This window comes from Fringilla coelebs (assembly GCF_963513975.1).
Source record: "Fringilla coelebs genome assembly, chromosome: 26".
Lineage (NCBI taxonomy): Eukaryota > Metazoa > Chordata > Aves > Passeriformes > Fringillidae > Fringilla > Fringilla coelebs.
In genome coordinates, this window is record NC_140052.1 from 51,901 (window position 1) to 79,054 (window position 27,154).

Below are 27,154 nucleotides of genomic sequence, written 5' to 3' on the forward strand. Positions count from 1 at the left end.
AGGCAGTGGCTGCACATGGGCAAGTCCAAGACTGAGAGGAACTGGGAAGAACCTGACTCACTGCACTGGACACTACCATAGAAGAGCTATGGGGACCAGCCCTCCTGGGGGGTATGGGACACCCCCAGAGATGAGCCCCAGGGAGCAGACATTCCAGGGGTCTGGGGGGCCATGGGTCTTACCCACCATGGCAGCAGGCAGCCCCCAGACCTTCATGCTCCCAGGGTGGCTGCACCAGAGCCACCCTGGCATGAGGCAGACAAGGACTCCAGGCACCAGCGTGCGGTTGACAAGATCTGTAGTTGGGGGGGGGGGAAGAGGGAGGGGAGGCGAGCGAAGGACAGAGAGACGGACAGACAGACGGAGGAGCATGCTGTGCCGTGCCGGCACTCAGGCCAAGTCCTTGAAGGCATCGAGGTTAAAGGCCGTGTCCAGGAGCCGCTGAAGCTCTGTCAGGTGGGTTTTCTTATTGCCAGTAGCAGGGGCAGCTGCTGGCTCCCGCCCTGCATACCTGCCAGGGAGAAGGTGGGCCATGAGAAGAGTCTGTACCAACCAGTTCCCTCCCAGCCTCTCAGCCACCCTCTGCATCCTTACCAGACAGGCTTTGCACGGTTGATGGTGGTGCGAAGCCGGGGTTTGACATAGTCATAGTAACCCTGGTTCTTGTGCTCCTCCTGGCACCACACCAGCTCAGCAGCTGGGTACTTCTGGGCTTCCCGCTGGAGGAGGTCAAAGGGGAACGGGGAGAGCTGCAGAGGACATAGAGTGGTGTCACAGGAGATGTGGGGCAGTGTCTCAGGGGCTGCAGAACCCCCAGCCCGCAGGCATGGCGGCGGCACGACCCTGCTCACCTGCTCCACCCTGGTGATGGCCACATCGGCCTCCATCTGCCGGGCCTTGCGCTCGCGGGTCAGGTCATAGTACACCTTGCCAGTGCAGAACAGCACCCGCTTCACCTGCTCGGGGTTCTGGGCTGCAGGGCCACTGTCAGGGATGACACGGAGGAAGTGGGTGCCTGCCAAGGAAGTGAACAGCACCCTGAGCCACAGCAGTTCACAGCACTGTGCCAGCAGCCACTGCACCCACATCCCATGCCAGCCCCTTCTGGGACCCTGAGAGGCACAGACAGTTCACTCAGTTACAGGCACAACTCCCACCACAAACCATCACGTGCCACTTTGGGCTGCCAAGTCCCAGCAGCAAGTGGCTGCTGATGGAGGAAGCACCATGGAGCCAAGTCTCCCGAGGATGCCAGGCTCAGCCCTAATGAGGTTCTGGTGTGCCAAGGAGAAGGCCCTGGCCTCACTCGGCCAGCCTCCAGCATGGGGAGGCTGCTGCCAGGCAGACTTTACCCAAGGCCACAGGCTCCTGCCCTTTCATGCTGCGGAGTGGCGCAGGGGGAACACAGGCAGCTCCGTGCTACTTGTACCTGGCAGCATGTCGTCAAAGCTGGAGCGAGCTTCAGGGTGGCGCAGCAGCGACTTTGGAGTGAAGATTATCAGCTGGAGTGGGGGAGAAGAGGCAGAGCAAGACAGTCAGCCCTGCCAGAAACACTTCCCCTGCAAGCCAGTGCTGGAGCAGCCTGCCCTCCCCTGCCCATCCTGCCTGAGCAAGGGAGCAGCTGCCAGAAGTTTGCTTCTCATTCAGCTGCAGTGCTCTGCCAGATTGGGCACCCATTACCGACAGCACCAACCATCCCAGTCAGGATATCCCCTAGGGAAGAGGCAGAGGGGCTACCAGGGACCTGCCTGTCCCATGGCTGGAGCTGACTGGAACTGGCTGAAGTAGGTTATGTAGCACTGTCTGTTGGCTCCAACAGCCCAGACCTCCCCGTGGAATTTGGGAAGGGGTCACAGCCCTTGCAGCCCACACGAGACAGCAGCTGCACATCAAGTGCCAAGCCAGTACTGAGCACCATGAGGTTCTTGGCCAGGCAGCAGCCAACTGCCCATGTCCGAGGTGCAGGAAGAAGCTGCCCCCAGCCCAATCCTGTCGGAACTCAGAACATCCCTTTCAGAGTCCAAAGTTGCCGGGACCCCTGCCAGGGGGCTCAGAGACCCTGGCACACAGCCCAGAACACCACTGGGTTCGACTATGAACCGTGGAGCAAACTGCCAGCTCTGCATGAAGATCTAAAAGCTGCAGCAGTTTAAATAGTGTAATAATAAAGTTATCACAGGGTGTAAGTTTTGGGATTTTTAGTATAAAGGTTTTGGAGACAAGATGGAGGGACTTGGGCGTGTCTAGCCTTTCTTCTTCTCTGCCTCCATCTTCAGTGGTGATGTTGGCACTTTTAGATTAGTTTAGAGTAGAACCTCACTGTCTAACATAAGTGATAGGTATTGGAAAATAATTGTAAACATGTTACACATAGTTTTTAGTATATAAAGATAACACCACCCTGGGGGCAGGCAGAGTGCCTGGAACTGTCTTGCTGAGCGGACCTCAGCAAGACAGGAGAAAGAATTTTATAGATAAGATACAATAAACAACCTTGAGACCGAGAAATGAAGAGCCCTGACTCCTTCTTCAAGCGCTGGGCTGGGAAAAGAGACTTTCCAACTTTTCTCGGGGTCACTCTGACAAGCTAGAGACCCCGACACAATCCCAGTCCAGGGAAACACCCAGAAGGAACACAGTGCCCTGCCTGGGCACCAAGCTGGGCACGGAGCTGCTGGCACTGACCGGTTTGCGGAAGGGCAGGAGGATCTGGCGCCGCAGGACGTGGAAGAAGTTGGCTGGAGTGGAGCAATTCACGACAATCCAGTTGCACTCATAGAGCTGACGCACATCAAAGTCATCCAGCTTCTGCCTTGGCCAGCACGCGTGAGGGGATTTCAGGAAACACAAGGTACTTCTTGGCCTTGTGGCTCCAGCAGCAGGCAGAGGAGCAGTCCCCAGCCCTCCCTCCCTCCCTTCCCTCATTCTCCAGAGCACAGAGACCCGCAGAGATCTGGGAGAGGCTCCAGGGCCGTGCCCTCCTTAGTCTGGCCATGGGGGTGGCAAGCTACCCCCTCTCATGCCACTTTCAGGGCTACCTCTCCCTTGGACTATGCCATTGGCCCCCGGTTCCATGGAGGTGCAGCCTGGGCACCAGGTTCAGGCCCTTTCCCCAAACCCTCGGGCCAGCACCAGACCAAGGCAACCCATGCCTCCTGCCATTGGCTCCCACTCTGCTAAGCCCACACAGGTGTTGCTGCCCTCCACCAAGCCCAGTCCAGGACACAGGAGGGCCAGGCTCAGCACACCACCATGGGGGCCACCACTCACAGGGAAGACATCGGGATCATCGTTGCACATCTGCAGGAATCGCTCTGGGCGGGCAGAGGAGTGCTCAGGACCCTAAGGGGACCAAGAAGGGGGATGGTCATTGCAGGCCAAGGCAAGCATGAGAACCCAAAGTCAGGCACTGCCACATCATGAGCAGTGCCACTGCTGTGCAGGCTTTCACCTCCAGGGTGAGCGAGGGGAGTCCTTACCATGCCCTCCATGCCGTGGGGAAGCAGCAGGACAATGCCGTTCTGCCTGACCCACTTGGCCTGCCCGGGACAGATGAACTGGTCGATGATGCACTGAGCAGTGTTGTGGAAATCCCCAAACTGGGCTTCCCAAAGCACCAGGGCATTGGGACTGGCCATGGCAAAGCCCAGCTCAAATCCTGAGGAAAGGAAGAGCAGTGAGAGGGTTGAGTTACCACCCTTCCAGCGCAGCCTCACCCTGGGCAGTGAGCACAGACCTACTCACTCACCCAAGACACCGTACTCTGACAGGGAGCTGTTGCAGACAGTGTACGGAGCCTGGTTGGGCCAGAGGTGGTTCATGGGGATACATGTCCTCTTGTCCACATTCTGATCATGCAGGACATGGTGGCGATGGCTGGAAAAGGGAGAAGAGTAACTTGTCAGCCTTTGGATGCCTTCCAGAAGGGCTGAATTGCCTTTAAAGCCTCCAAAAGTAGGGCTTTACCTAAATGTCCCCCTCTCAACGTCCTGGCCACTCAGGCGGATATGGATGCCCTCTTTGAGCAGGGAGCCAAATGCCATGTACTCTGCCAGGGCCCAGTCGACCGTCCGGTTCTTCACCATCTCCCCACGGGTTTTCAGAATACGGCTCAAACCTGCCAGGACAGAGCCGGTTCACAGCCAGGGACAGAGCTTCAGTGACACCAGCCTTGCTCCACAACCAGCCCCCGGACTGACAGACTGCAAGTGCCATTGGCAGAGGAATGGATTCACCTCTTCAGGAGGGATGAATCATGGATGAGGAAATCAGGACTGCAGGGAAGGATCAGCTCCAAAGAAGAGCTTTTCCTTGGTTCACTTCTCTTACCCACAGCTCCCTCGTGAACAAGTTCTCGTAAGAGTCTGGGTGAGAAGGAACCTTAAAGATCATCCAGCCCGACCCCTGCCATAGGGATTTCTTGCACTACAAGGGAAACCTTCCAGCAACCAAGTTGCTCCAAGCCCTGTCCAACCAGGCCTTGAACACTTCCAGGGAAGCCACAACTTCTCTGGGAAACCTGTGCCAGGGCCTCACCACACTCACAGGGAAGAATTCCTTCCCAATATCCCATCTAACACTGCCCTCTGGCAGTGGGAAACCACTCCCCCTTGTCTTCACTCCATACCCTGGTGCAAAGTGCCTCTCCATCTCTCTGGAAGCCCTTTAGGCACTGGAAGGGTCTCTAAGGTCTCCCTGGAGCCTTCTTTCCTCCAGGCTAGACACACTCAGGTCTCTCAGAGTTCCTGCACAGGGGCTCCAGCACTGTTATCATTTTCAAGGCCTCCTCTGGACCTGCTCTAACAGGGCCAGGTTTTGTTCTGGGGTCCCCAAAGCTCCAGGCAAGGCCTCAAGAATGCAGCACCCAGGGGGAGGATCCCCACCCTTGACCTGCTGCCCACCCATATTAAAGCAGTCCCATATGTCCCTTCCTTCCAGGCCACATCCCAGTCCTATCTCACATCTCTCTGGAACAAATGCCCAGTTTGGCACAGCTTTCACAAGCTCCTACCTCCATGGATAGTGAAATCCTCCACTGGCACTGAGCTGGCCACTTGGCCAATGTGTGTCAGGTCCTCTTCATTGAGGCCAGTGGAAGGGCAGGTCATGCTCCGGGGCTGCCCATCCAAAGTGAAGAAACCTGTCAGAAAGGAGAAACACCATGCTGCAGAAGGTGTGCCAGATCCGTGGGAAGACCTCAGGTCATGGATGCCCTCAAGCAAAGGTAGGGACACCAGGAATGGGAAGAGCACCATGAACCTCCCCTGTGGGGTGGCTTACTAGAAAATCTCTGCCATGGATCTGGAGAGGCCAGGTGCCTCGCTATGGCCTCCAAATCACTGCTAGTGACAGTGACTTACCTGGCCAAGGTGAGTCCAGCCAGTGCTTGATGTGCAAGATCTTCTCATCCTTGGATCTGGCATGGGCCTCCTCACAAATCTTATCGTACTTGGCAATTTCCTCCTGAAAGCCAGAACCAAGAGGCAGAAAAACATTAACGGGAGATCTCCAAATGAGGGTGTTGAGCCTCAGGACCTTGGTAAGCTTGCAAGGATGCTGGAGGGCAGAGGTGGTCCCCACCACAAGAAGTCACAAAGCTGTGCAGTCCAGCCTCAGAGAGCACAGCCACAGCTGGGACCCCTGTACCCCAAGGCATAGCTCTGCTATGCTCAGAGCTGTCCAGCTCTACTGATGCTGAAAGGTGGTGCCAGGGCAAGCAGGGCTGGTGGAACCGCTGCGCCATGAGCTGCCCAAGCAGCAGAACCGGGGCAGGATCTGCCCCAGATACCCAGATCCTGAGCACTGGGACCTGCCTGTGCTGTAGTGGCCCAGAGCTGCATCGCCTGTTCCACACTGATCACAGGGTGATCCTTGAACTATGTTCCTGCACTTTTCAGAGCTGGCACAGTTCAAGGACGAGCCTTGGCGCGGAACTCCATTGCTGCCAGGTCTGCAGCACACACCCAACCCCAGCACAGCTCTGCCACCTTTAGGTTACAAGCACAAGAACGTGGTTCTTGTAGGCCCACGTGGGCCTTCACACCCAGGTCTGAACCACATAAGTAGTTTTCCCTGGAGATGCTTTTCCCTTTCAGGCCCCGCATATGGTACCTCATACTCCGGCTGATTTACCACCCCCTGGGAAATCAGCAGCTCTGCGTATTTCTGCAACACTGGCTTCTGTTTCCGGATCTGTTTGTACATCAGGGGTTGTGTGAACATGGGTTCATCCATCTCATTGTGCCCGTTGCGCCTGTAACAAACCTGCCAGGAAAGGAAAGATGCCTGCCTGTGACCTACCACTCCAAAAGCACTTGGGAGTGTCCTGGGTCACGTGAGGGAGGGTCCCAAACAGCCCAGGAAGGACCCAAGCACACCCCTGGCAGAGTCCCAGCTTCAGGCACTTCCTTACCAAATCCACCACCACGTCCTTGTGGAAGGTGCTTCGCCATTCTGCTGCCACATTGCACACGTAGACCACGGCCTCGGGGTCATCTGCGTTGACGTGGAAGATGGGCGCGTTGACCACGCGGGCGACATCGGTGGGGTACGGCGAGGAGCGGGCCATCCGCGGGTCTGTTGTGAAGCCAATCTGTAGGAGTCAGGGCAGACAGGATAAACACAGTGTTACCAATTTGCATCTGGGATACAGTTTTGCTATGCAGCTCCTTCTCTGGACACTGATATCACAGCTGGCTCAGCATGAGGCAGCTGCACTTTGCTGTCCCAGGAAACTGTCCACACAGCTCCAAGGGCAGCTCAGCTGCTGCAGCTGGGCTATGGATGCACAACCTGCTTGTCTCCTGTGGCTGGACACAGTGGCACATCCTGATACCTGCTGCAGCTGTGGGGACAGGCTGGCCCCAGTGAAACGCCTCAGGTTTCCGTGGTAGTAGACAGGATTAGCCCTGTCAGACCTCACACACTGAACATCAGGTTGTATCACCTCTGCACCAGACTGGGCTCAAAAGCTGCTGCTGTTGAGCAGCTGGGTGAGAAGTACCCCCTGCTGACCCCAGGTTAGGGCTCCTGCCATGAACACTGGCAGGGAAACAGCTGCTGCTGGTTCCAGCTACTCCCTGCCCCAGAGCCTGCAGTGACAGCTCTGCCAGGGACCCACAGGCACAGGGTATTTGCTCCTCACCTGGTTGTTGACCACAACATGGACAGTGCCGTGGGTGGTGTAGGAGGGAAGGTCGCTCAGGTGAAATGTCTCGTACACGATGCCCTGCCCTGCAAATGCAGCATCTCCATGCAGGAGGATGGACATCACCTGGGAGAAGGGAAGCCGTGGTGGTCATCAGGGACAGAAAACAGGGCACCACCAGAAAAGGGCCCAGCTCTCCTCCCCATGAGCTTTCACCTTTATGTCCCAGAAAGGACATAGACCAGCTCATTAACACATCCTATGCTTTCCCAGGGGATGGGAGGGGAGTCAGCCATGGCTGACACACCACTGGGCAGAGACTGTCGCCACCAGCCCCCCCCCCTCAGCGAGGGCAGCATACTTGGGGCACCCTGAGGAGACAGAAAAACAACACCTGGTATGCCCCAGCTGGGCAGCAAGTCCCATTCCCAAATACATACATCCCAAAGCAAAGCCTTTTTCTCACTGGGGGAAGAGAAGAAGCCCTGCTCTCTCACACTTTCAACCCAGAAGCCCCAGGGGCAGGAGCGGGCCCAGGAGCCTCAGAGCCACTGATGTTATTTTGTCACCATCCCAGGGGCTGGCTAAGGACACTGCCTGCCAGGCGAGGACAGGATCAGTCTATTTATATCCAACCCGTGGGGTGTAGGAGGGAGGGAAGCACTTTGGATCTCACTCTTCCACTTCTTAGGATTGGAGACAGGTCTGCAATGAATCACACAGCAAACAGCCCCTTTCCCACTGGGGTGTGGAGAACTGCCTTCTGTTGCCAGTTCCAGCTTTCCCGGTCCCAGGAATGGTTATCTCTAGTCACACTGAGATCCTGCTGCCAAGCCCTCCAAGGTGTGGTGCTTGGATTGCCTTGGGGTTCCCCTCATGTCTCTATCTTCCAGTCAGGGGTTGTGCATTTGCTGTGCCCACAGCCCAGCTCACTTCAGAGATGAAGAAAGCAGCAATGGGAGCCTAGGGTGGACAAGCCCCTCCCAAAGTTATCTCCAAAAACAAAAGGGAAGGATGGGGAGCAAAGTCAGGGTGACATCACAGGAAGTGCCACATCAAACAGAAAGCAGAGCAGTTACTTCACTTTCCCACCAGCCTGTCTCCACCAAAATCCATCCAGCCTAGGCCACGTCACTACACACGTCTAAGCAGCACTCACCTTCTTCCCCTCAGTGTCCCCACAGTAAAACTGCTCTGCCTTAGTCTTGCCTTGAACTACAGGATCAGCTGCTTCCAAATGAGAAGGATTTGCCACCAAGGAAAGGGTGATGTTCCTGTCAGTGACGCGGTTAATCCGCCGGTGGTACATTCCCAGGTGGTACTTCACGTCACCAGAGCCCTGGTGGAGGGGACAGAAGAGTCATCCCAGGAGCATGAGCAGCTTTTGGGGCATGGAAGGAGACAGAGGAGTGCTGACCCCAAGGCTGGAAGAGGAGGGCATTTTTGGAGGTACTGTCCCAACACAGCAGGCACTCACTGTAGGAGCTGAACTGACACCCAGGAAAGCCTGTTCCAGGGGCCAAACCACCACCAACTTCAGCCATGCACCCAGCCTATCTAAATACAGCCGAAGGTGTGGGGGACGAAACAAGTGTGGTGGGTTGGGCAAAGACCCTGAATAACAGGTAACACTTGCCTGAGCTCTACCCACACTGCAGCAGCATGGCCATCCACGGCACCATTGCCAATATGCAGCCAGGTAGCCCATCAGGGCACCTCGAGGCCCCAGGCTGCTGCTTTCTCACCTTGAAATCCCACTGAAGGTCATGGCAGGATCAAACCAGCCCAGCCCAGCTTCCCAAAAGCCAAATCATCCCAGCTTATGATGCTGAAGCTTTGGAGCATGAGTTTATTGCAGTGACAGAGCTGCTTTTGGAGCTGCTTTAGAACCGCAGATGGGGACCAGGGGCACAAATAAACTTCTGCTCCTGGCCACCTCTCAGCAACCACCGCAAGGCTGCTTCATGGCCTGGAGAGCTGCCAACAGCCAAGTCTGTGCTGGAGACAATGGCACATGTCACCCCCAGGACAGGCAAGGACAGACTAGCACTGGCACCTCTACAAAGGCTCCCATCACCCAGGTGTGCTTGCAATGTGGAAATCGTGCAACACCGGTACCACTGAGTGACACCAGAAGCAGTGGCACAATCCAGCCACAGCCCCTGGGGACTGCTCAGAGATAGGCAGCAGCAGCCTGCCGCAGGCAGGAAAGATGCTCACCTCATCAGCAGCCTCCAGCTTGGAGTCAAACTGGCAGAAGATCTGCTCCAGCTCTTTCCTGATCACGTTGGCAAGAACATTCAGGCGTCCCCTGCAAAAGCAAGGCCACTGCTGACAGCCATTGAGTGCTGATGGTGATCTATAACCCCCACTGCCACAGGCCACACCTCCTGTGATGGCTGTGGGGTCACCCAGATACGGGGACTCCCCAGGAGGAGTCTGAAGATCCCGCAGCATAGGGATGGTTTGGCCAACACCACATCCTACATACTTGCTGAGAGTGGGTAGGTGCTGGGATTCCAGCATGATTCCAGCTCTGACCTCAAGCTACCACCCCTCTCCAGATGAATTTACAAAGATGTAAAGATCCTGATGAGAAGAGAGCAGCCAAGGCCTGAGCTCTCCAGCTGAGGTTCATCATCAACCAAGATCAATTTGGTGATGGTAGAAACCAGTGTGCCCTCCAGTACCAAACCCCAGCAGCATCCTCCCACCTTCTACCCGCACCAGGCAGCACCATGGCTAGAGGCAAGGTTACCTGTGGGGCATTCCCATGATCACATAATCCACTCCCTTCTCACTTGACTTATCAATAATGGTCTTTAAGGCTGGGATCAGCACTTCGCATCCCTCCAGACCAAAACGCTTCTCTGAAGACCATTTCCTATGGAGGAACTCCTCAAACCTAGGACGCAAAGGGAGGGAGGGATCAATGAGGGCAGAAACCAGAGAAGGGAAAGGGACTGCACCAAGGGAGCCACAGCACTGGCTGATGTTCAAACTGGTACCGTGCAGCACACAACAGTCACTTCAGTGTCTTCCCACAGAGTTCAGCTGGCCATTTTTCCCCCCTCCAACACCATGCTGCACTTAATCCTTATTTTTAGACCTTTTCTTTCAGGATCATCCACATTTTCAGGCTGTTTGCCAGCACCTGAGCCGCAAGACTGGCAGCTCAGTGGCGTCAACTTGCTCATGAAGCCGATGGCGACAGATGATGTCAAGATGTGACTCAGCTGGTGACTGCATCACTCCGGCTAGGAGCAAACCTCCTGGGGAAGATATGGAGAAGGTGAAGCCCCCCCAGGGTACCTGGTAGAGCGGACCAGCCTGGCCAGCAGCGTGCGCTTCTCTTCGTTGGTGAACTGCATGATGCCTGGGGTCTCAAACTTCTGCCGGATCCACTGGCACTGCTCCAGGTCATTGATGAACATGAACTCCACACCAATGTGCTGGCAGTATGCCGTCTGCTCCAACAGGGAGGGAAATGAGGGGCCATCAGGCAACAGCCAGGGCTTCAGCACCTCAAACCCCAAAGGACTGGCACTTGCAGCACCCCTCTGGATCACAGGGCCAGGGGCTCTTCATTTCCCCCTTCACCCTTTCAGCCAAAGAGCCCTTCTATGCCAGCAAAGACATTGACCCTCATGCCCGGCAGCTGGAGAGGGATCCTGAGGGAACCCAGCTGCCAGCCCTGCGACAGTCCCACTTTAGGAGCCTTGTATGAGTTGTATTCCCAGGAAAAGGGATGTGGCAGGACATGTTCCAGGATGCTGCAGGCCAGCTCGGACCGTGCACATGACCCAGCATCAAGCCGTTTAATTCCCATCCCCTGAGGGGCACACAATCAGTCCCTCAAATCATTTACAACCACCTCAGAGGAGAGATTTTCCCTCTTCATGGCATCACCTGTGAGCAATCCAAAATCCCACACCACAGGGCAGGGGAGAATCAGAAGAAGCTCTTCCCAAAATGAGGAGCCCATTCCTGCAGATGGGCTAAGATGTTGGCAGAGTTTTACCTCTTCCAAGGTCAAGTAGTCTCAGCAGAGACCAGCTGAGCAGCCTGCAACGTGCCTGAGAGCTGCTTGAGCACAGGAGGGGATGAAATTTAGCAGAAAAGGGGAAGTGCCGGTACGAGTGGGAAGCTCCAGTCCCAGGGGTCTCAAACCTGCACCAAGACCCTCTGATGGACACCCATGCAGGACAGCAACACTGCTGCAGTGCCTGAAGAGGGGACCACTGGCCTCCAGCCCACTCCTGTGCTCTGCAAGTACCAGCTGCTGCTTCAAACTGGAAAGCATAGCTGGAGAAGTTTCAAAAAAGGCAATATCCAGCTGCTTGGGGTTTGCTCCACCTTGGGCAAACCAAGTGTGTTGCTGCAATGCAGCAGAAAGCTGGAGACAATCAGAGCTGAGCAGGTTACTCAAGGTGACTTTTGTGAGTGGGGCGAGTGCTGAGAAGCAGTTCCCAAACTGAAAATATTAATATGTGCAGGTTGACCCTTTCCAAGGACTTTACAAAGACAACTGTTCCGCCCCTGCCCCTGGCTGCACACAGACCTGGTGAGACCCCTGCCCTCCTCACCTCCAGCCGACGGATGATTTCCCGGAGTGGAAGAGCCGATTCATTTCCACCGATGAAAGTGGTTGTGGGCAAGTGGAAAACTTTGTCGAGGTCAGATTCATCCAGACCATAAAAGCCTGCAGGATTTGTCATGGGTGGGAGAAGCAAGAGAAAGAAGGAAGGAAGAGGGACGTAGATACCATCACACAGGGACCAGGTACGTTTGGGAGAAGTGAGGAAGGGACAAAAAAAAGCAGCATAAAAAAATAATAAACATGAAGGAGGTTTATATGGATAAAAACCAAGCCATAATTAAACAAAAAGACATTAAGCACAGAACAATGAGTTATTACGGAAAGCACCGCAGGAAATGAACCACAAAGCAATGTATATGCATGGAAATGGGCAATTAAAAGCCAGGGCGAGTCAGGGAGTTTGGAGCCCCAAGAACACAAAAAACACGCAACAAATTATAACAAAGGGGAGAGAAAAGAAACAGGACTTGAGGAGTCACCGAGCACATCAGAGGTGTTGGCATGTGGAGGGAATTAAAAATGGAGAGTCAACACAGAGAAGGAAACAGTTAAAACAGACACAAGCAAACAGACCTCCCCAAGGAGGGAGAGACAGAGAAGCAAGAAAGAGAAAAGGCAACAGGGCTCTGATGGACTCTCCTGAATAGCTCAGCCCGGGAGCAGGGTGGCCAGCAGCCACGCAGGGGTTCGGTTGCCCAGGTCCCCCTTCACCCCAGTCAACAGCTTTTATAATTAGAGCTTTTGCCTAGCTCTGCTCAGCAAACCTCCACCCTTTGGTGCTGGCAGCTGACAATTCGGAGGCAGCTCCTACTCATGGTATGGGGCTGTGGGGAGCTGAGCTGGGCCTGGAGAGGGACCAAGCAGGCCTCAAGAACTGGAGGGTGGTATTTAGGGCTGCAGGCAAGTCCCGCTGTACCCCAAAGCCATCAGAGGTGCCTCACTACCCACTGAAGCTCATGGTTGTCTCTGGGGAAACTGAGGCACAGAATAGGAGGGACAGTGCTGACCTTGCTAAAACAATGCAGAAAGGCAGAAGCAGGTTCAGGAACTGGAGAGTCCCATGACCCTTCTGAAGCAGGAGCGTGGATGAAGGAGTCGGTCTACAGCCCTTTTTCAGGCTCCTGCTCATCCCTCCTGCACTCCCAACAAAGCCTGGTCCCAAGGTGTTTCCTAACTCCAGGTCAGGAGCTGAGTAGACACACATACCACACATACCACTACTCCCAGCTTCCTCCAAACCAGCCCAGGGCCCCAGATTTTAGATAGGGAGCTTTTAGAGGACCTGTTCTTTCAGAGAGGGGATGAGGAACGCCATCTAAGCATGACAAGGGAGTGTAATCCACCTTCCTCAGCGGAATGGGAGGCAAAAACTGGCCCCTCCTGAGCTGGCCCCTTCCTTGAACTTCATGTTAAAAGTCTATCCCTTGCTGTCTGGTCAGGAATGGACAGCAAGCTGTAGACAACCCAGTCCCTGGAAGTGTTCAATGCCAGGCTCGGAGCAACCTGGTCTAGTGGGCTGGGTAGTATGAAAGGCCCCTTCCAGGCTAAGCCAGTCTGTGATTCCACGATGACAGGGCTGGTCACGGCTCATTCCTGTGCAGCCTTGAGGGGGGAGTCCAGAAACTGGGAACACATTCCTGGCTGCCACTGCTGTTCATCCCCTCTGCTCCTGGGACACTAGAGTCCCAGGAGAGGGAATAAAGCCAGGCCCCAGCAGCTCTGCTCTGGAGCTATGCCTAGAACCAGACAGGAGTTGAGAGTTTGGCCCCATGTCTCTGGGGCTTCTCTTTGGTTCCCATTCAAACAGAAATCCCAGAGAGATGCAGCAGGGAGCATCCCACACAAACTGCCTGTTGAAGGGTTTCAGGGAATCCTCAGTAATTTGCTGAAGCTTGCAGACCTGCAGCACAGGGCTTTGGCTTGTTCTCCTGTGATGCTTTGAAGACACTCTGGCACACTTTGGGGAGTATCAGATTTTACAAGGAGTTTTAGGACATCTAAGCATCTTTGCTTCTTCTTTGCTGCAGCCTGACAGCTCTGACAACACTTGGTATTTATAGGCAGCAACACCATCTGATGGAGGAAGACAAGGGACGAGCTGCCAAATTTTCCCTGCGACAAAGCCAGCAGAAGACAGCTTGGATTTTTAGGAGTCTCGAACCAATGAGGAAGATTGAGGCCTTGTAAAATTAATATTCACAACAAAACATGTACTCTAGCAAGCCAGGCATGCAAACACAGTATAGAAAAGGCCAGCAAGGCTCAAACTGAGCATTTATACAAGGCAGAGTGTCACTAACCACACACCTACATTAAGACTTTGAGTAGAAATTAAAAATAAAACATGCCACAAAATTCAGGAGTGGTGGGAGATGGGAGGGGTCCACTTTACCAGCTCAGTTCATGCCCAGAATAACCTATTCAAAGAGAGTCCTGCACTCCAGAGGGTTAAGGGCTCATTAATTGCATACCTCCTACTGTTAACACTCTCAGCCGCTCCTTGAACACAGCGAGGTCTGGGGAGGGCAGTGAGGGGGGATGTAGAAAGGGAGAAGACAGAGAGATGCAGTCAAAGTTAGTAAAAAAAATCTGGAACAGTGAAAACTAGTCATGGAAAGCACAAGTCAAAAGAATACAGTCTTTAAAATACAGGCAAAATCCATCACAGGCAAAAGGGCAGGGATGGAGGATGACTATACACTAGGCAGAAAAGGAATCTTGGTGGGAAGTCTGATGAGAGGAGGGAGGAGCAGGAGGGGAAGGGGGCATCAGACACTGGGGAGTAGTTGAGCTGCATGGTTTGAGATCTCCTCTTGCACCTTGATGGGAGTAGAGGGTGACCTGGCATCTTCATTTGCCATGACCTAAAGCATCCTGCCAAACTGCATCACAGGGAGTGGGACCCTCTGCAGAAGCTGGGAGCTGCCTCCCACCAACACCTGCTCCAGAGGGTTTACTCTGCTCGTGCTACTGGGAGGATTTCAAGGTCAACCCACGGAGGTAAGTGTGCTGCCTTTGCGCAGAGGAGGAGGACTGGGGTGTTGACAAGCAGGCAGTTCATGAGGAAGACAGCGAAGGTGGCGGCACAGCAGGCATGCACAGCCGCCTCTCTGGAGCATGCCTGGTGCAGGTGGGAGCACCAGCACACTGCAACGCTGGGCAAGCATGCAGCACCAGAGCTGCCTGCCCAGCTAGGTTAGGTGATCCAAGTGCCTCAGTCTCACCTAGGTTACAAAAAGGCTTTGGAAACACTCATCATTTGGGTCAGCAGGGAAAATCAGATACTTCCCCAAAGTGGGGAAAAAGAAGGTGGGAGCACCTCAAGCCAAGGTCCCTGCAGGGGCTCGCCTGGCTCTTCCTGAGCTGGAGGATTTCCATCAATTCCCCTTGGAATGAGGCAGAGGCAGCTGCCTTCCACGGGGAGAAAGACAGACAGACACTTAGACACACACAGCCTTCCACACATCACCCAGATTTCAGTGTGCTAAGGTACTATTTCTTTCTTTCTTTCTATTTTCAGGGTCATACTGCGTTCCTGTAGTCATCCTGTCCTTGTTTTATACACTTACCATGCCAGACCAGCTGCAGTGGAAGACCAGGATGAGATTAGTCGGGTTTTTTTTAAATAGAAAAGACAAGACAAAGGGGAATTGGGTGGCTCCAGCCTCACCACTCCTCAGAGGGAGTAGCCCTGGGCAGGTTTTCTCCCTCTGACATTTTCCCCAAAGATCGCACTGCTTAATCCAAAGAGAGCTTCCAAACCAGAGCCAAACCAGTTGCTAATTGAGGCAATTGAGAAGAAGAATCAATTTCTCAGATTAACCATCCAACTCATTTGAATCACAGCACTGCCACTTAAACTGTTGGCAACTGTGATCACATCACAAAAGCTGACCTTTAAAGGACTTCGCTGTTCAGAAAGAAGAAACAAGATTGTTTCCAAGTTTCAAAACCAAACCACTCCTGTTATTTACCGCCCTGTCAAGTGCTACACATTCCTTCAAAGCAAAAAGACAGCAGGATCTGCTTAGAAATTGGCTTCTTCTGCCACAAGCAGGCAACACCCCACCTTAGGCCCAGGTGGAGTTCTGTCTTCTGCACCACCGCAGCTTCTTCTGCACTTCCTGAACACTATTTGCAAGCTAAGTTCATTCTGTTACAGCTAGGATTGACTAGATGAGGTTTTCCAAGATAAGAATATAAAGGGAAAATCTACTCAGTATAAATAATACTTATAGTAAGTTAAACAAAGTCTTTTGCTAAGACCTAGCCACCTGAGTCTGGGGTTCTACCATGAGACACAAGCCCTGCATGAGCTGGCAGCTGCCACCATTATATCTTGTTCCCAGGACTCATTATTTCCTATGAATTCATGGATTCCTGGGAAGCAAATCAACGCTCCTAGCCACTGTTCCTTTGTGGCTTTCATTTTAATATGCCACAAAGGAACAGAGATTAAGCTTAAGGGCTTGATCATACACAAGAGATCCCATGCTGAGGTTTCTTCCAGCCAATGCCTATGGACTATCTACACCTGAATGCTTGACACCACAGTGAGCCACACTCAAACATAGTGCTTGGCTTGTGGCAACTCACCCTGGAGAAGCAGGAAAAATGGAGCCTGGATTGCTTCCCCCAGATGTTGTTACAGCTGTACACTGTAACAAGTGAGTTACACAGCCATGGTGAGTGGCTTTAAGTTCACCTAAAAAGTCTTCCTGCTTTCCTCACAATGCTATGAGCACATGTGTCTTCTCCCACAGCACTCATCTCCCCACCTCTTGCCATCAAAATGGCAAGAGGCACAGGACACACTCTTAGCTGGAGCTGGATGGCTCCTGAGGTTCATCCAAGGGTTGATCTTCCAGAGAAGCATGTCAGAGTCCAGACTATGGGATGAAGCAGCCTCCTCATCATCCATTGAACTGGTCCAACCCAAACCTACTCCCTTCCCTACCGCTCCTGGTACATGTAATCCTGTCCGAAGGTCCAGCAGGTCCAGGGCTGGTGTCCCTGTGCTGGCAGATGAATAAGGAATCAAGGAGGTTTACATGCACCGTGCATTCTGATTGGCTGTGTCAATTGGCAAGGTTAGTAATCATCACTGTTGCTCTACTCTACGTTAGGAGCATGAGCATGCCTCTGGAGCACTCGGAGTGCCAGGGAACCACCCTGGGAAGCACCAGTGAGGTGACAGAGTTCAGCAACCTCATCCTGGCTAGGAGAATGGTAGCAAACTACAGAAATCAGCTCTAAAGCACATGGAGAGGTGCTGGGTTTAAGCACTTTCAGATCAGGATTTCAAGTCCTGGGAACCACACACACTTCCACACAACATTCATGCAGCTCTCACTCAAACGCATTGGAATTTCCACCTCTCTACTTGGACAGGAATGCATCCCAAAGCTTCCTTGTTATGATCACCAGTAGGGACTCACAGTTCTTTCTTGGACAAAAGGCAATTAGAGGATTTACAGATGCTGGGGCAAGCTGGAAGTTCAGGAGAGCCTCAGCCCTGCAGAGATGAACCCAGTACATTCACCCCCAGCTCTGAGGGTCCCCAAGGGCAGCAAGAGGAGCTGGGAGAACAGACCTCCAGCTCTCAACACCAAAAAACCTCGCTGCTTTGCATTTCTAGAAGATGCAATTGCTTCCAGCCCTTCTGGGTTTTTGCTTCTGGGTGAGTAAGATCAGTGGTAACACTGATTGGTACTGGTTGACGATACATGAGCTGAGTGATGGAGTGACAGCCGGAGGATGGCAGGACTGCACTGCTGCTGCTACCGGCAACCACAATTTTAGAGTGATCATTACTAAGGAAACTTCAGACCCCTGGCCTGTGAAGCAATCTACCTACGAAGCTGTGAAAGAGAGGGGAGCTCAAGCAATGCAGCACCAACTGCTCTCAAAGCCCTCACCCAGTTTGTCTGTGGATGTGATAATATCGGCTGGAAGGGAGGAGTCCAGATCTGCATCCAAGATGCCCAGTGGATCGAGTTGTGCTACATGATGCCCTCGAATCTATGAAATGCATCAGGAATGGAAAGGAGAACAGGAACCAAAAGGGAGAGAAAAACAAAAGAGGGGAGGGGTAAAAAAGTTAAATTACATTAGAATTAATTTGCAGAGTAATTCTCACCGACGTTTGGAGAAACAGTTACTGGCGCATCATCAAAATTTACACAACTAATGCCGAGAGGATCAAGCTTTGCAATGTGGTGACCCCTGACCTAGAAGCAACAACACAGATTAGTCATTAAAACAAGGTAACTGAAGAAACATTCCTTTCCTCGGAAGTTCTGTCAGCAACAGGGGGAAGCAGGATGGGTGCTCCATGCCACTACCAAGCATGGCAGGAGCCCACGGCACTGGGGCAGCATTCCAGACAGCAGCGGCAAACCACCCAGCGTGGAGTAGATCTCCCCCTCCCTGCCACCCTGTTTGGATGACAATAGCTTTAATCTTCCTATTGTCCAGCAAAGCATCAGCTGAGCTTCTGCCCCAACAGATCAGCTGCTCCTATGACGCAGCCCAGCTCCTATCCTGTGTGCTCTCCATGCAAACACGTGCATCACTAGCACTAACTCCAGCCCACCTCAGCCCCTGCAAGCCCCTACAAAGGACGTGACCCTCCTCGGCACAAAGTTCCCTTACCTGATATGCCCTGATGAGAGATTGCACTGCAAGATGGTCCTCCACCAGTTTATCCACGTTAGGCTGTGCCTGAACCAGGGACTGGGCTTGGGACAGGGTGGAAAGGCTGGTAGATAGCGAAGGGGGGCTTTGGTAAGCAGTGCCTGGAGCAGCTCCAGCATTGGCGTTGCGAAAAAAGATGTCCCATGACTAGGAAAAAGGAAAGGAGAGAGATGACCAGGGTCTTCACTTGCACTCCAAACACCTCCTCCAGTCAAGGTTACAAAGGTCTCAACTTTACTGCCAAAACAGGGGACAGACCTGCCTCCTCCCCTGTACCTCATCTCCCTACAGCTGCTGCTGAAAGCACCCGCCTGCCTTGAACAAAAGAGCAATAAAGCTCTCCCACTATTCCAGCTGCATCAATATCCCACTTCCCATCCATCTGGATTGTTTCTTTTGGCCTGAGGCAAACACCAGAGCCACCCCTCCCTTGGCAGTGGCACCAGGACAGGACAGAGTGATACTCCATCCCTTGGCTCTGCTCTTGGAACCACTGCTCTGAGCAACAAGCCCCAGCCTGGACTTCCAGTGCATTTCCTTCTCCTCGGGGGAGGCCGCTGCTCTCTAAATACCCTAGTATTTTCCAAAAAATATTTCTGCCCTGTAATCAAACACACCTCTTCCTCTTTCCATGGTCTGAATGGCCAGAGACCTAAATCCCATCATAAGCTGTGTTGTTTAGCCCTCAACCAGCAATGTTTTTATTTTTCTATTTCTTCTTCAATTTTCCCCCATCCTTTTGGTGACACCAACGACAGCACTAAGAGGTAAGCTCTCCCATGCCCAGAACAAGGCAGCTGCCTCCTCTGCTCCTGTTCTCTTTGCAAATGGGCATTTCTAGGTGTTATGAAAACAAATCAAAACACTGGAAAAAAGCCCTGGAGAGACTTGGTGTACTGTCATACTCTCCTAGCACTGTCTGAAAAGCCTGGAAGTGCCCCAGGCCAAACCCAAGTTAACCAGTCTCTTTATAGAAGCACCAACTGACTTGGGGAAGGAGAGAACCTGGCCAAACAAAGTCCAATGCACATCCTCCCATCACGTGTGTGCCTCGTCTCATGTGCCACCAAATGATAGCAAAGGATGAAGGCACAGCAGAACAGCAGCTGTGTGCCAGCACAGACCCAGGAAGCTGCTATGGCAAACAAATCCTGTGGGATTTGCATGCTGGCTTCAGCTCAAGGGTCTCTCCACTGACTGGGAGCTTTGCATCCTGCACCCTGGAGAGCACCAAATGCAGCTTTGGCAATCAGAGATGGGCAAAGCTCAGCCATACCCAGAGTGTTTAAATCAAGCAGAAAAGTGCCCTCAAAGCAGGGGTTGTTTGGAGCAGAAAGCAGTTTTTGTCCCCTGGAAGCAGGGTGGAAAGGACTGAAAATCTGCCCTTTACCGGAGTCGCCCCAGCTCAGCTCTTCCCCCTGGAGCTCCTCCGGTTGCAGCACCCATCACATGCCCCAGGAAGGTATTTTCAGTCCCAATTTACCCAAACACCCCATTGTCCCATCACATGACTGCACAAGCTGAATAAATTTAGAAACAGGTCAGGCTAAACGAACATTAATAAGATCTGGAACATTTTGAAAGTGTAACTGATAAACAATAATTCCCCCAAGGGGAAAAAAAAGGGAAGACAGAAAACACCCAACCCTGTTCTGACTAATAAAGGAAATTTCAGTGGGAAAAGAGGAAGAGCTGCTTTTTGTTCCTTCCCAGCCCTTCCCTTCCACAGGCTCACAGAGCTCCTGGCTGCCCCCAAAGCCATCAGCTCCTGCAAACGGAGGGACAAGCACCCAGGGATGGGCTCTGTGCCCTTGGGATGGAGAGGAACCTGGCTGGAGACTTTGCTCCGCAATTTAAGGTTGGCTCATGTACTGGCAAATAGAGACAGGCAAGAGAAAAGGAGCACCTGTCAGCCTGAGAGGGCGGTGTTGGGGACACGGACAGAGCCAGGGGTGCTGCCTTTATAACCTTCTCCCTTCTGCCATTCATTTCTCTTGGAGTTGCAATTAGTTTCTGTTTTGGAAGAAAAAGTTCACTTTGAACTCTGCAAACAAGGTGTGGCACTTTCACTGAGTGCTTTATTGCTCCACAGAATGATGTCTGGATGGCACAGGGCAGGCTGGGGCTGTGATAAGGGCCATAAAGACATCAGCTTTCAACCTGCTGATGTGGTTTTGAATTCCAGAGAATCCAAGGGCTACCCCATGGGTTTCTGAGGAGCACAGAGGTGTCTCTGGAGCTCCCGTCTCCCATGGGAGAGGCTGCCTCATCAGAGTTATCCTGCTTTATCATGGAAAGGAGAACTTTGAACTTAATCCAGCACTTGACAGAGGTAATAGTAGTAATAAACTCATGGTGTTATTGTCTTCTGACTTTTCTGTGCCGGTGGCAGCTCTGTGAGTGCTCCACCCACTTTTACACCCTGTATAGATGCATACAGGATATAAAATACATTGATTATACATTTTGGGTACAAGAGAGCTCAGATTCAGGGCATTTTTAGACAGTCCCACAGCTGCAACACAAAGCATTAGCCTGGACTGGCCTTCCCAGTGCTCCTCCATGCACTGGCAAAGTAAGATTGGTGAACCAGCTGCCTGCCACACACCAGGACAGTTCACGCTTTAGAGGGATCCTGAGCTCAGTTCTGTGAGTGGAGCTCAGGGCAGGCTCCTCTATTGAGAACAATCCCAAACCAGCTCACCAAGCCAAACCAGCACCTTCTACCGAATTCAGCTTCTGAAGAAGGGTGTGGGCTCATACTGTCATATCCCAGTTTCTCAGCTGGGAGGTCAGGCATGCAGAGCACAGGAAGAGGGGTGACATTTCCCATCCACTGCAGGCACTGAGGGTGCTTTGGGCTGGGACGTGCATAAGGGACACAGTTTCCACATCCAGCTCAGGCTGCTTCCTGCTCCTTCCCCTGCCACAGGCTCCAGAAGCATCAACCCTGCTCATCATGGTCTGCAGGTCTGGCAGCACCTCCTGCTCCAGCAGAGAGAAAATGATGAACATCAGAACTTACAGCTGCAGGAGGAGGAGGAGTAGCCTGAACCAAATTTAAGGCAAATTGAATCTTTGCTGAGAGCAGGCAGTCAAGTAGCAAGCAATGGGTTCAGATATGCACATTGCTGTGTCCTTTATCAACCTAGACAAGGAACTTCAGTTTTCTGAGGGTGATGGAGTCTTAAAACCCCTTAAAATTTAAAAAAGGGAATCCCAAACACAGGCAAGTTAAAGGGTCTGTGCTAAGGGCTGTTTCATGTACAGATCTATGGGGAGAGCTGTGTCCCTGTCACCCAGTTCGACCCAAACTCCAGGGCTGCTGCTTAGGGAGGCTGAACCTACCTGAGATGTATGAGGTAGCACCCACCTGCAGCCACAGCTGTTTGGCCACCTTCCCTGAACCACCCATCAGTTTGCTTAGGGTATGGGGAGACAGTGTGGGCTGTACCAAGCACCAAAGCTGGTCAAATGGAGGGCAGGAGGATGGTGTCCCCACTTTTAAGGCGATGCAGTCCCAGGAGCAAGCAGCACTGACTGACCCCATGGCAGCTCACTGGCACCCATCCATCATGACTTCACCTCCTCTTTCTCCCACTCTTCTTTATTATTCCACTGTTTTTATTATCCAACTCTGCTCATCGGACTTGAAAACTGGAGCTCAGCTAAAGGATTCCATGCAGAAAATGCCCTAAATTAACCTATTTTTTATCTTCCCTATTTTAAGCAAGCACTAAAGCTTATTCTGCAGTTTAAACCGCTGGTGTGTCCAGGGAGGAAATGCATTCAGTGTGCTCAGCTGGGACCATCACACCAGCAAGAAGCCTCAGAGGCTTTTGGTGACAACAAAGACACTCCAGCTCTTCCCAGTTGAACGTGTCCCTCCTCCCTGGTGGGACACAGCACGGCAAGGAGCAGCTGCTCTCTGCGCGACACAGGGACAGAAAAACCTCAGCCAGGTGCCCGTGACAGCCTGACTCCTTCCAAGAGCTCCACCCTAGGATCTGACCCTCCATCTGGCAGGACAGAGGCCAATGCTTATCAAGGACAGGAGTGGCACTTTCCTCTCGTGGGCTGATGAAGCCTGCAAGCCAACACGACCAGAGACAGCTGCAAGCCCAGCAGCTCAGCATCAGGGGACCCATCAAAAAGTGCAGAGAGGACAAAGGAGTGCAGAGAGGAGCTGGGAAGGAATCTTGGTAAACAGGCCACTGGAACAAGGTGGAGTCCACACAAGAGACAAGGCCAGAATGAGGCCAAGTCTGTAGATCAGCAATCTGGCTTTGCACACACAAGCTCAAAGCCAAGCTTATCTACGTCTGCCCCAAAACCGAATACCACCCATGCCAGAGACAAAAAGGAAAGCAGCCACAATGTGGAGAATACCCTCCTTGCCCCTTTTCCCCATCCTCCACTCCAGAATCAATCCTCTTGATGAGCCATCAGAGATGGAAAAATACAGCAATTAGGAGCTTGCTACAAGTGGATTCCCAGAAGCCATTCCTTGTATCCGCTTGTGATCCAGGATGCTGCCCATGTCCCAAGCCCACGGCGTTTCCTCTTGAACAGAAAAAGCTCCTCTTGCTTCTTGCTCCAGGAATCACTGCTGTTGCTTTTGGGCAAAGTGAGGCAGAAGGACCGTCCACAAACATCCAGCCCCTACTGACGAATTCACTTCTCCTCAAGAGGTGGCACTTACCTGCACCCACTGTTCAGACACACAGAGAAGTGAAGATGACGTCCTGGCAAGGTTGATCCTTACCTTATGTACACTTTTGGGATTTTCCAGCCAAGCATAGTACATTTCCTCCACATAGTTTGAACTAGTCCCACTCAGAAATGGCTCAGCAGCCACCGGTGCACTGTAGCACCTAAGCTGTTGGAACGTCCTGGGTGCTGCCTGTCTGTGTTGGGAAATTGTCTTTACAGTCTGTGAGGCCGTCAACGGCCTCAGTTTTGCTGCACAAGTCCTTAAGTTAAGCATTTTTGTCCTGTTGCCTCACACAAGTTCCTGTTGAGGGAGAACAGAAAAGTGACTTATTAATTACTGCAGGAGAGCACTGAACAGAGACCACCCCTCCCTGAGCACAGAGAACCCAGCTTAGGATCAGTTTTTAATTTGGATTAATCCATCTACCCTGTCCCACAGCCAGGTCCCTGATGGCTTGGAAATGCAGTTTTTGCTCAGTACACTTGGCATGGCCAAGTCTGCCTCTCCTATCCCTGGCAGCCTGGCATCATCATCTCCCCTGTCACGACAGTGCAAAGCAAATCTGTTTGGTGGGTACCCAACACCGGCCTCGAATGAGCCACTGCACAACAAAGCCACCCACATCTCTTTATTTCAGCTTCTTCCATCATTCTCCTTCCCAGGCCGGTCTGGGCTTCCACTTCTATGACCACTCTGCTTGGCCGAGGTTTTCTTCTTACTTTGCTGTGATGTGCACCAGGATAAAGCTGGGAAGAAACTGTCTACAGGGAAAATTGCGTGCAAAGTAGGGGTACAGTAGTGCAAAACACTTGAGAAATGGGCTCCAGGAAAGACTGCTGCTCCTCAAAAGCCTAGACCCAAGAATATCAGTGCAGGTGAAAGACCCAAAGAGGGGCTCTTTCCTGCTCAGAGAACCCAGAAAAGTAACCCAGAGCTGGTGTGGGACCTTAGAGAGGTCCCACCTTGCAGCTTTCCGCAGGGCACGTACTGGGAGGCCTGAGGTCAGCCAGGGGGCTTGCAGAGGGGTTTTACACACATCCAACCAACCACGGCAGCCCAAGGAAAGCAGTGGAAATCATCCTGAAGGAAGTGCAGGCAATTGGAGCAACTCTTCTTGGAGCTGCCCTTTCCACCCAGCTCCTCCTGCAAGAGGCAGGAAACAAGGCTAGAGATGACCCGGCTGGCTGGTTTCCATATCATAGACCAGTCCAACGAGCAGCAGCCCAATGGCAAAGCAGCTACTACGGTTCACCAGATTAAAATGAAATTTCACAAGGCACTAGAGAAAACAACACACCCTCGCAGCCAGCATTTTGTTAGCCAGCCTTCTAGCTGAATATAGTTCGGACACAGGCTGCATCAGGAGAGGTTTTAGGTTAGAAAAAGGCTCTTCACCCGGAGGATGTTTGGACACTGGAACAGCCCCCCCAGGGGAGTGGTCAAAGCCTGAGAGTTCCAGAAGCATTTAGACTGTGCTCTCAGGCCCAGGGTGCGACTCTTGGGGACGGTCCAGTGCAGGGCCAGGAGTTGGACTTGGTGATCCCTGTGGGTCCCTTCCAACTGAGCATAGTTTGTGATTCTGTAGTTCTGGCTGCCTGGCATGGCAGGGGCTACACTCCCCATTGCAAACTATAAAGTTTTGGTTCAAAGAGCCTGAGGAAGACCCACAGTCACCTGAATTCAGACAAAGTGTTTGACAGGTTTACCCATAGGAAAAAGGGAACCACTTGTTTCCACCCTGCCCACAATAAAGGCCAGCAGGTGCAGGACCACAAGTGCCACAGCACTGGGCATTCTCCCAGTTCACCCTCATCAGATCCACACAGCAAAACACACACTGTTCTTTTTCTGAAAGGCTAAGAAAGTCAGGAATGTTCAGCCTAGAGAAAAGAAGGCTCCAGGAAGTCCTTAGAGACCCCCACAGTCCCTAAAGCGGCTCCAAGAGAGCTGAGGAGGGACTTTAGACAAGACCCTCGAATGACAGGACAAGGGGGAATAGCTTCCCACTGCCAGAGAGCAGGTTAGACGGGATATTGGGAGGAAATTATTCCCTGTGAGGGTGGTGAGACCCTGGTACAGGTGGCCCTGGATCCCTGGAAGTGTCCAAGGCCAGGGTGGATGGGGTTTGGAGCAACCTGAACTAGTGTAAAGTGTTGCTGTTTATGGTGGGGGGGTGGAATTGGATGATCTTTAAGATCCTTTCCCACTCAAAGCATTCCATGATTCCGTGATATTTCAGAGAGCCAGCTGAATCCGGTGCCAGAACACAGGCATGCATATGGCAGGGAAAGAGCTCTAGGACAGAAGTAGCATCATCATCTCCAGTTTCATATCCAGTTTTGGTGCTGTCACTCAGCAGCATCCCGTGACCTCTCTGGAAAACAGTGAGGTGAATGCCAGAGTTTGACCCAAAGTGGGGAGAACTAGCTGCTCTTTGAAGATCTTTTGTAGGAAAGCTTAGCTAGGAGCCTGCACAGAGACAGGCAAGCTTGGAGCTGGGATGATTGCAAGTTGGATCAAAACAGAGAACCAGAAGCAAGGACGTAGGAAACCAAGTTTGAGATAAGGGATATCAGGGTCACCCAGGAATGCAAAGGTCACACTGGGAGTGACGCCTGAGGAGTGTGCAGAGGGGCAGCCAGCCACAGCCCAAACCTCACCAAAAGGTCATACCTCAGGAATGCCCACAACAGATGACGGCCCGGAGCGCGCCAATAAGCAGATTAAAGTGCTAAATGTGACCCACCCGCGGCCGGGATGGGGACGTCGGCACAGATGGCAGGTGCTTGGTAAGGACTGCGACTTAGGAATACTTTCTAGGTTAAAAACAGCACAAATTCCACCTTCCACAAGCGGCGTGGCAGCGCCACCGGCTGCAGCCACAACTGATCCAGCACCGGGCACCTTCGGGCCCGCGGCAGGCGAGGGCCTCAGAGCGGGTGGGGGCCGGGGCAGACCCTCCGTGTCCGCTGCAAGGCCGACCGCGGTCCACCAGAGCCCTCCGGAGATGTCGGCGAGCCGCCGCGGGCTCGGACGGCATTCCCGGAGCGGGCGAAGGGAACGAAGCGGCCCCGCGAAGGGCCCGGGGCGGGCGCGGGCGCCGTGAGGCGCGCGGGAAGGGGCAGCAGGACCCCCGCCCCGCCCCCGAGACAGCGCCAGGCCCGCCCCTGCCCCGCGCCCCCCAATCAGCACCCGCCGCCGCCGCCCGGGCTTGGCGTCCCTCGCTGCCTATAGGCCCAAAGAGAACAGCTGAGCCCTCCCATTGGTCGCAGGGCTGCCCATCTCGCCACAGTCCCGCCCCCTCCGCTCCCCTCCTCCCGGGCGCCCGGGCGGCGCCAAGGACACCGGGGCGCGACCGTGGGCTACCGGCCCAGCGCAGCCCCCGCGCGACCGCCGCCCCATTCCGGCCCCGGCCCCGGCCCCAGCCCCGGGCCCGACCCCGCCCCCGGCCCTCCCGCCTGGTTAGGTCCAGCTCCACCGTTCGGCCTTGCCGCGGAACTCACCGGCGTGTCCGTACGCCCCGCTCGTGGTCCCGGCGCTGACAGCGGCCCCGACCGCCGGTCCCGCCCCGCCCCGCCTCTCCCGTGCGTCACCACGTCGCGTCTCCGCGCCCCTTTTGCCACGCCCTTCGATCGCGGCCCAATGCGTCTGCGCCGTCTGGCGTGCAGCGGCGGGGCGGGGCCGGGGCGGGGCCGCGCTGGGGCGGGGCCGCGCTGGGGCGGGGCCGCGCTGGGGCGGGGCCGCGCTGGGGCGGGGCCGGGACCGGGACCGGGGGCCGCTGAACGGGCTGGGGACCCCCGCCCATGGCCGGGGAACTCTCACGGCACCCTGGACACCTGGTATGGCCTGGAGACACCCTCCATCATGGCTCTCAGCCCTCATCTTGGCTTGGTGACTCTCACCATGACTTCAGGACCCCAACCGTGCCCTGGCGGCGTCTGCCACGGCCTAGGGGGCCTCCACTGTGTCGTGAAGAACTCCTTGATCTGGGGCAGCT

General features: G+C 53.7%; 1 protein-coding gene across 1 annotated transcript; it reads right to left on the bottom strand.

Annotated features, from left to right (window-relative positions):
* Positions 1 to 281: 281 nt before the first annotated feature.
* OGDH (oxoglutarate dehydrogenase) lies at positions 282 to 26,792 on the bottom strand. The gene is made up of 23 exons (XM_084221664.1): positions 26,661 to 26,792; positions 23,209 to 23,457; positions 18,402 to 18,590; positions 17,666 to 17,768; positions 11,734 to 11,849; positions 10,460 to 10,614; positions 9,906 to 10,052; positions 9,368 to 9,458; positions 8,307 to 8,486; positions 7,145 to 7,273; positions 6,413 to 6,592; positions 6,112 to 6,264; positions 5,361 to 5,463; positions 5,012 to 5,140; positions 3,967 to 4,117; positions 3,749 to 3,876; positions 3,480 to 3,658; positions 3,271 to 3,342; positions 2,686 to 2,808; positions 1,430 to 1,502; positions 852 to 1,015; positions 595 to 749; positions 282 to 511 (listed from the first exon to the last, which is right to left on the bottom strand). Exons 2-23 carry the CDS (start codon positions 23,428 to 23,430, stop codon positions 391 to 393), a joined length of 3,063 nt encoding a protein of 1,020 aa, XP_084077790.1. The 5' UTR covers positions 23,431 to 23,457; positions 26,661 to 26,792; the 3' UTR covers positions 282 to 390.
* Positions 26,793 to 27,154: the final 362 nt, after the last annotated feature.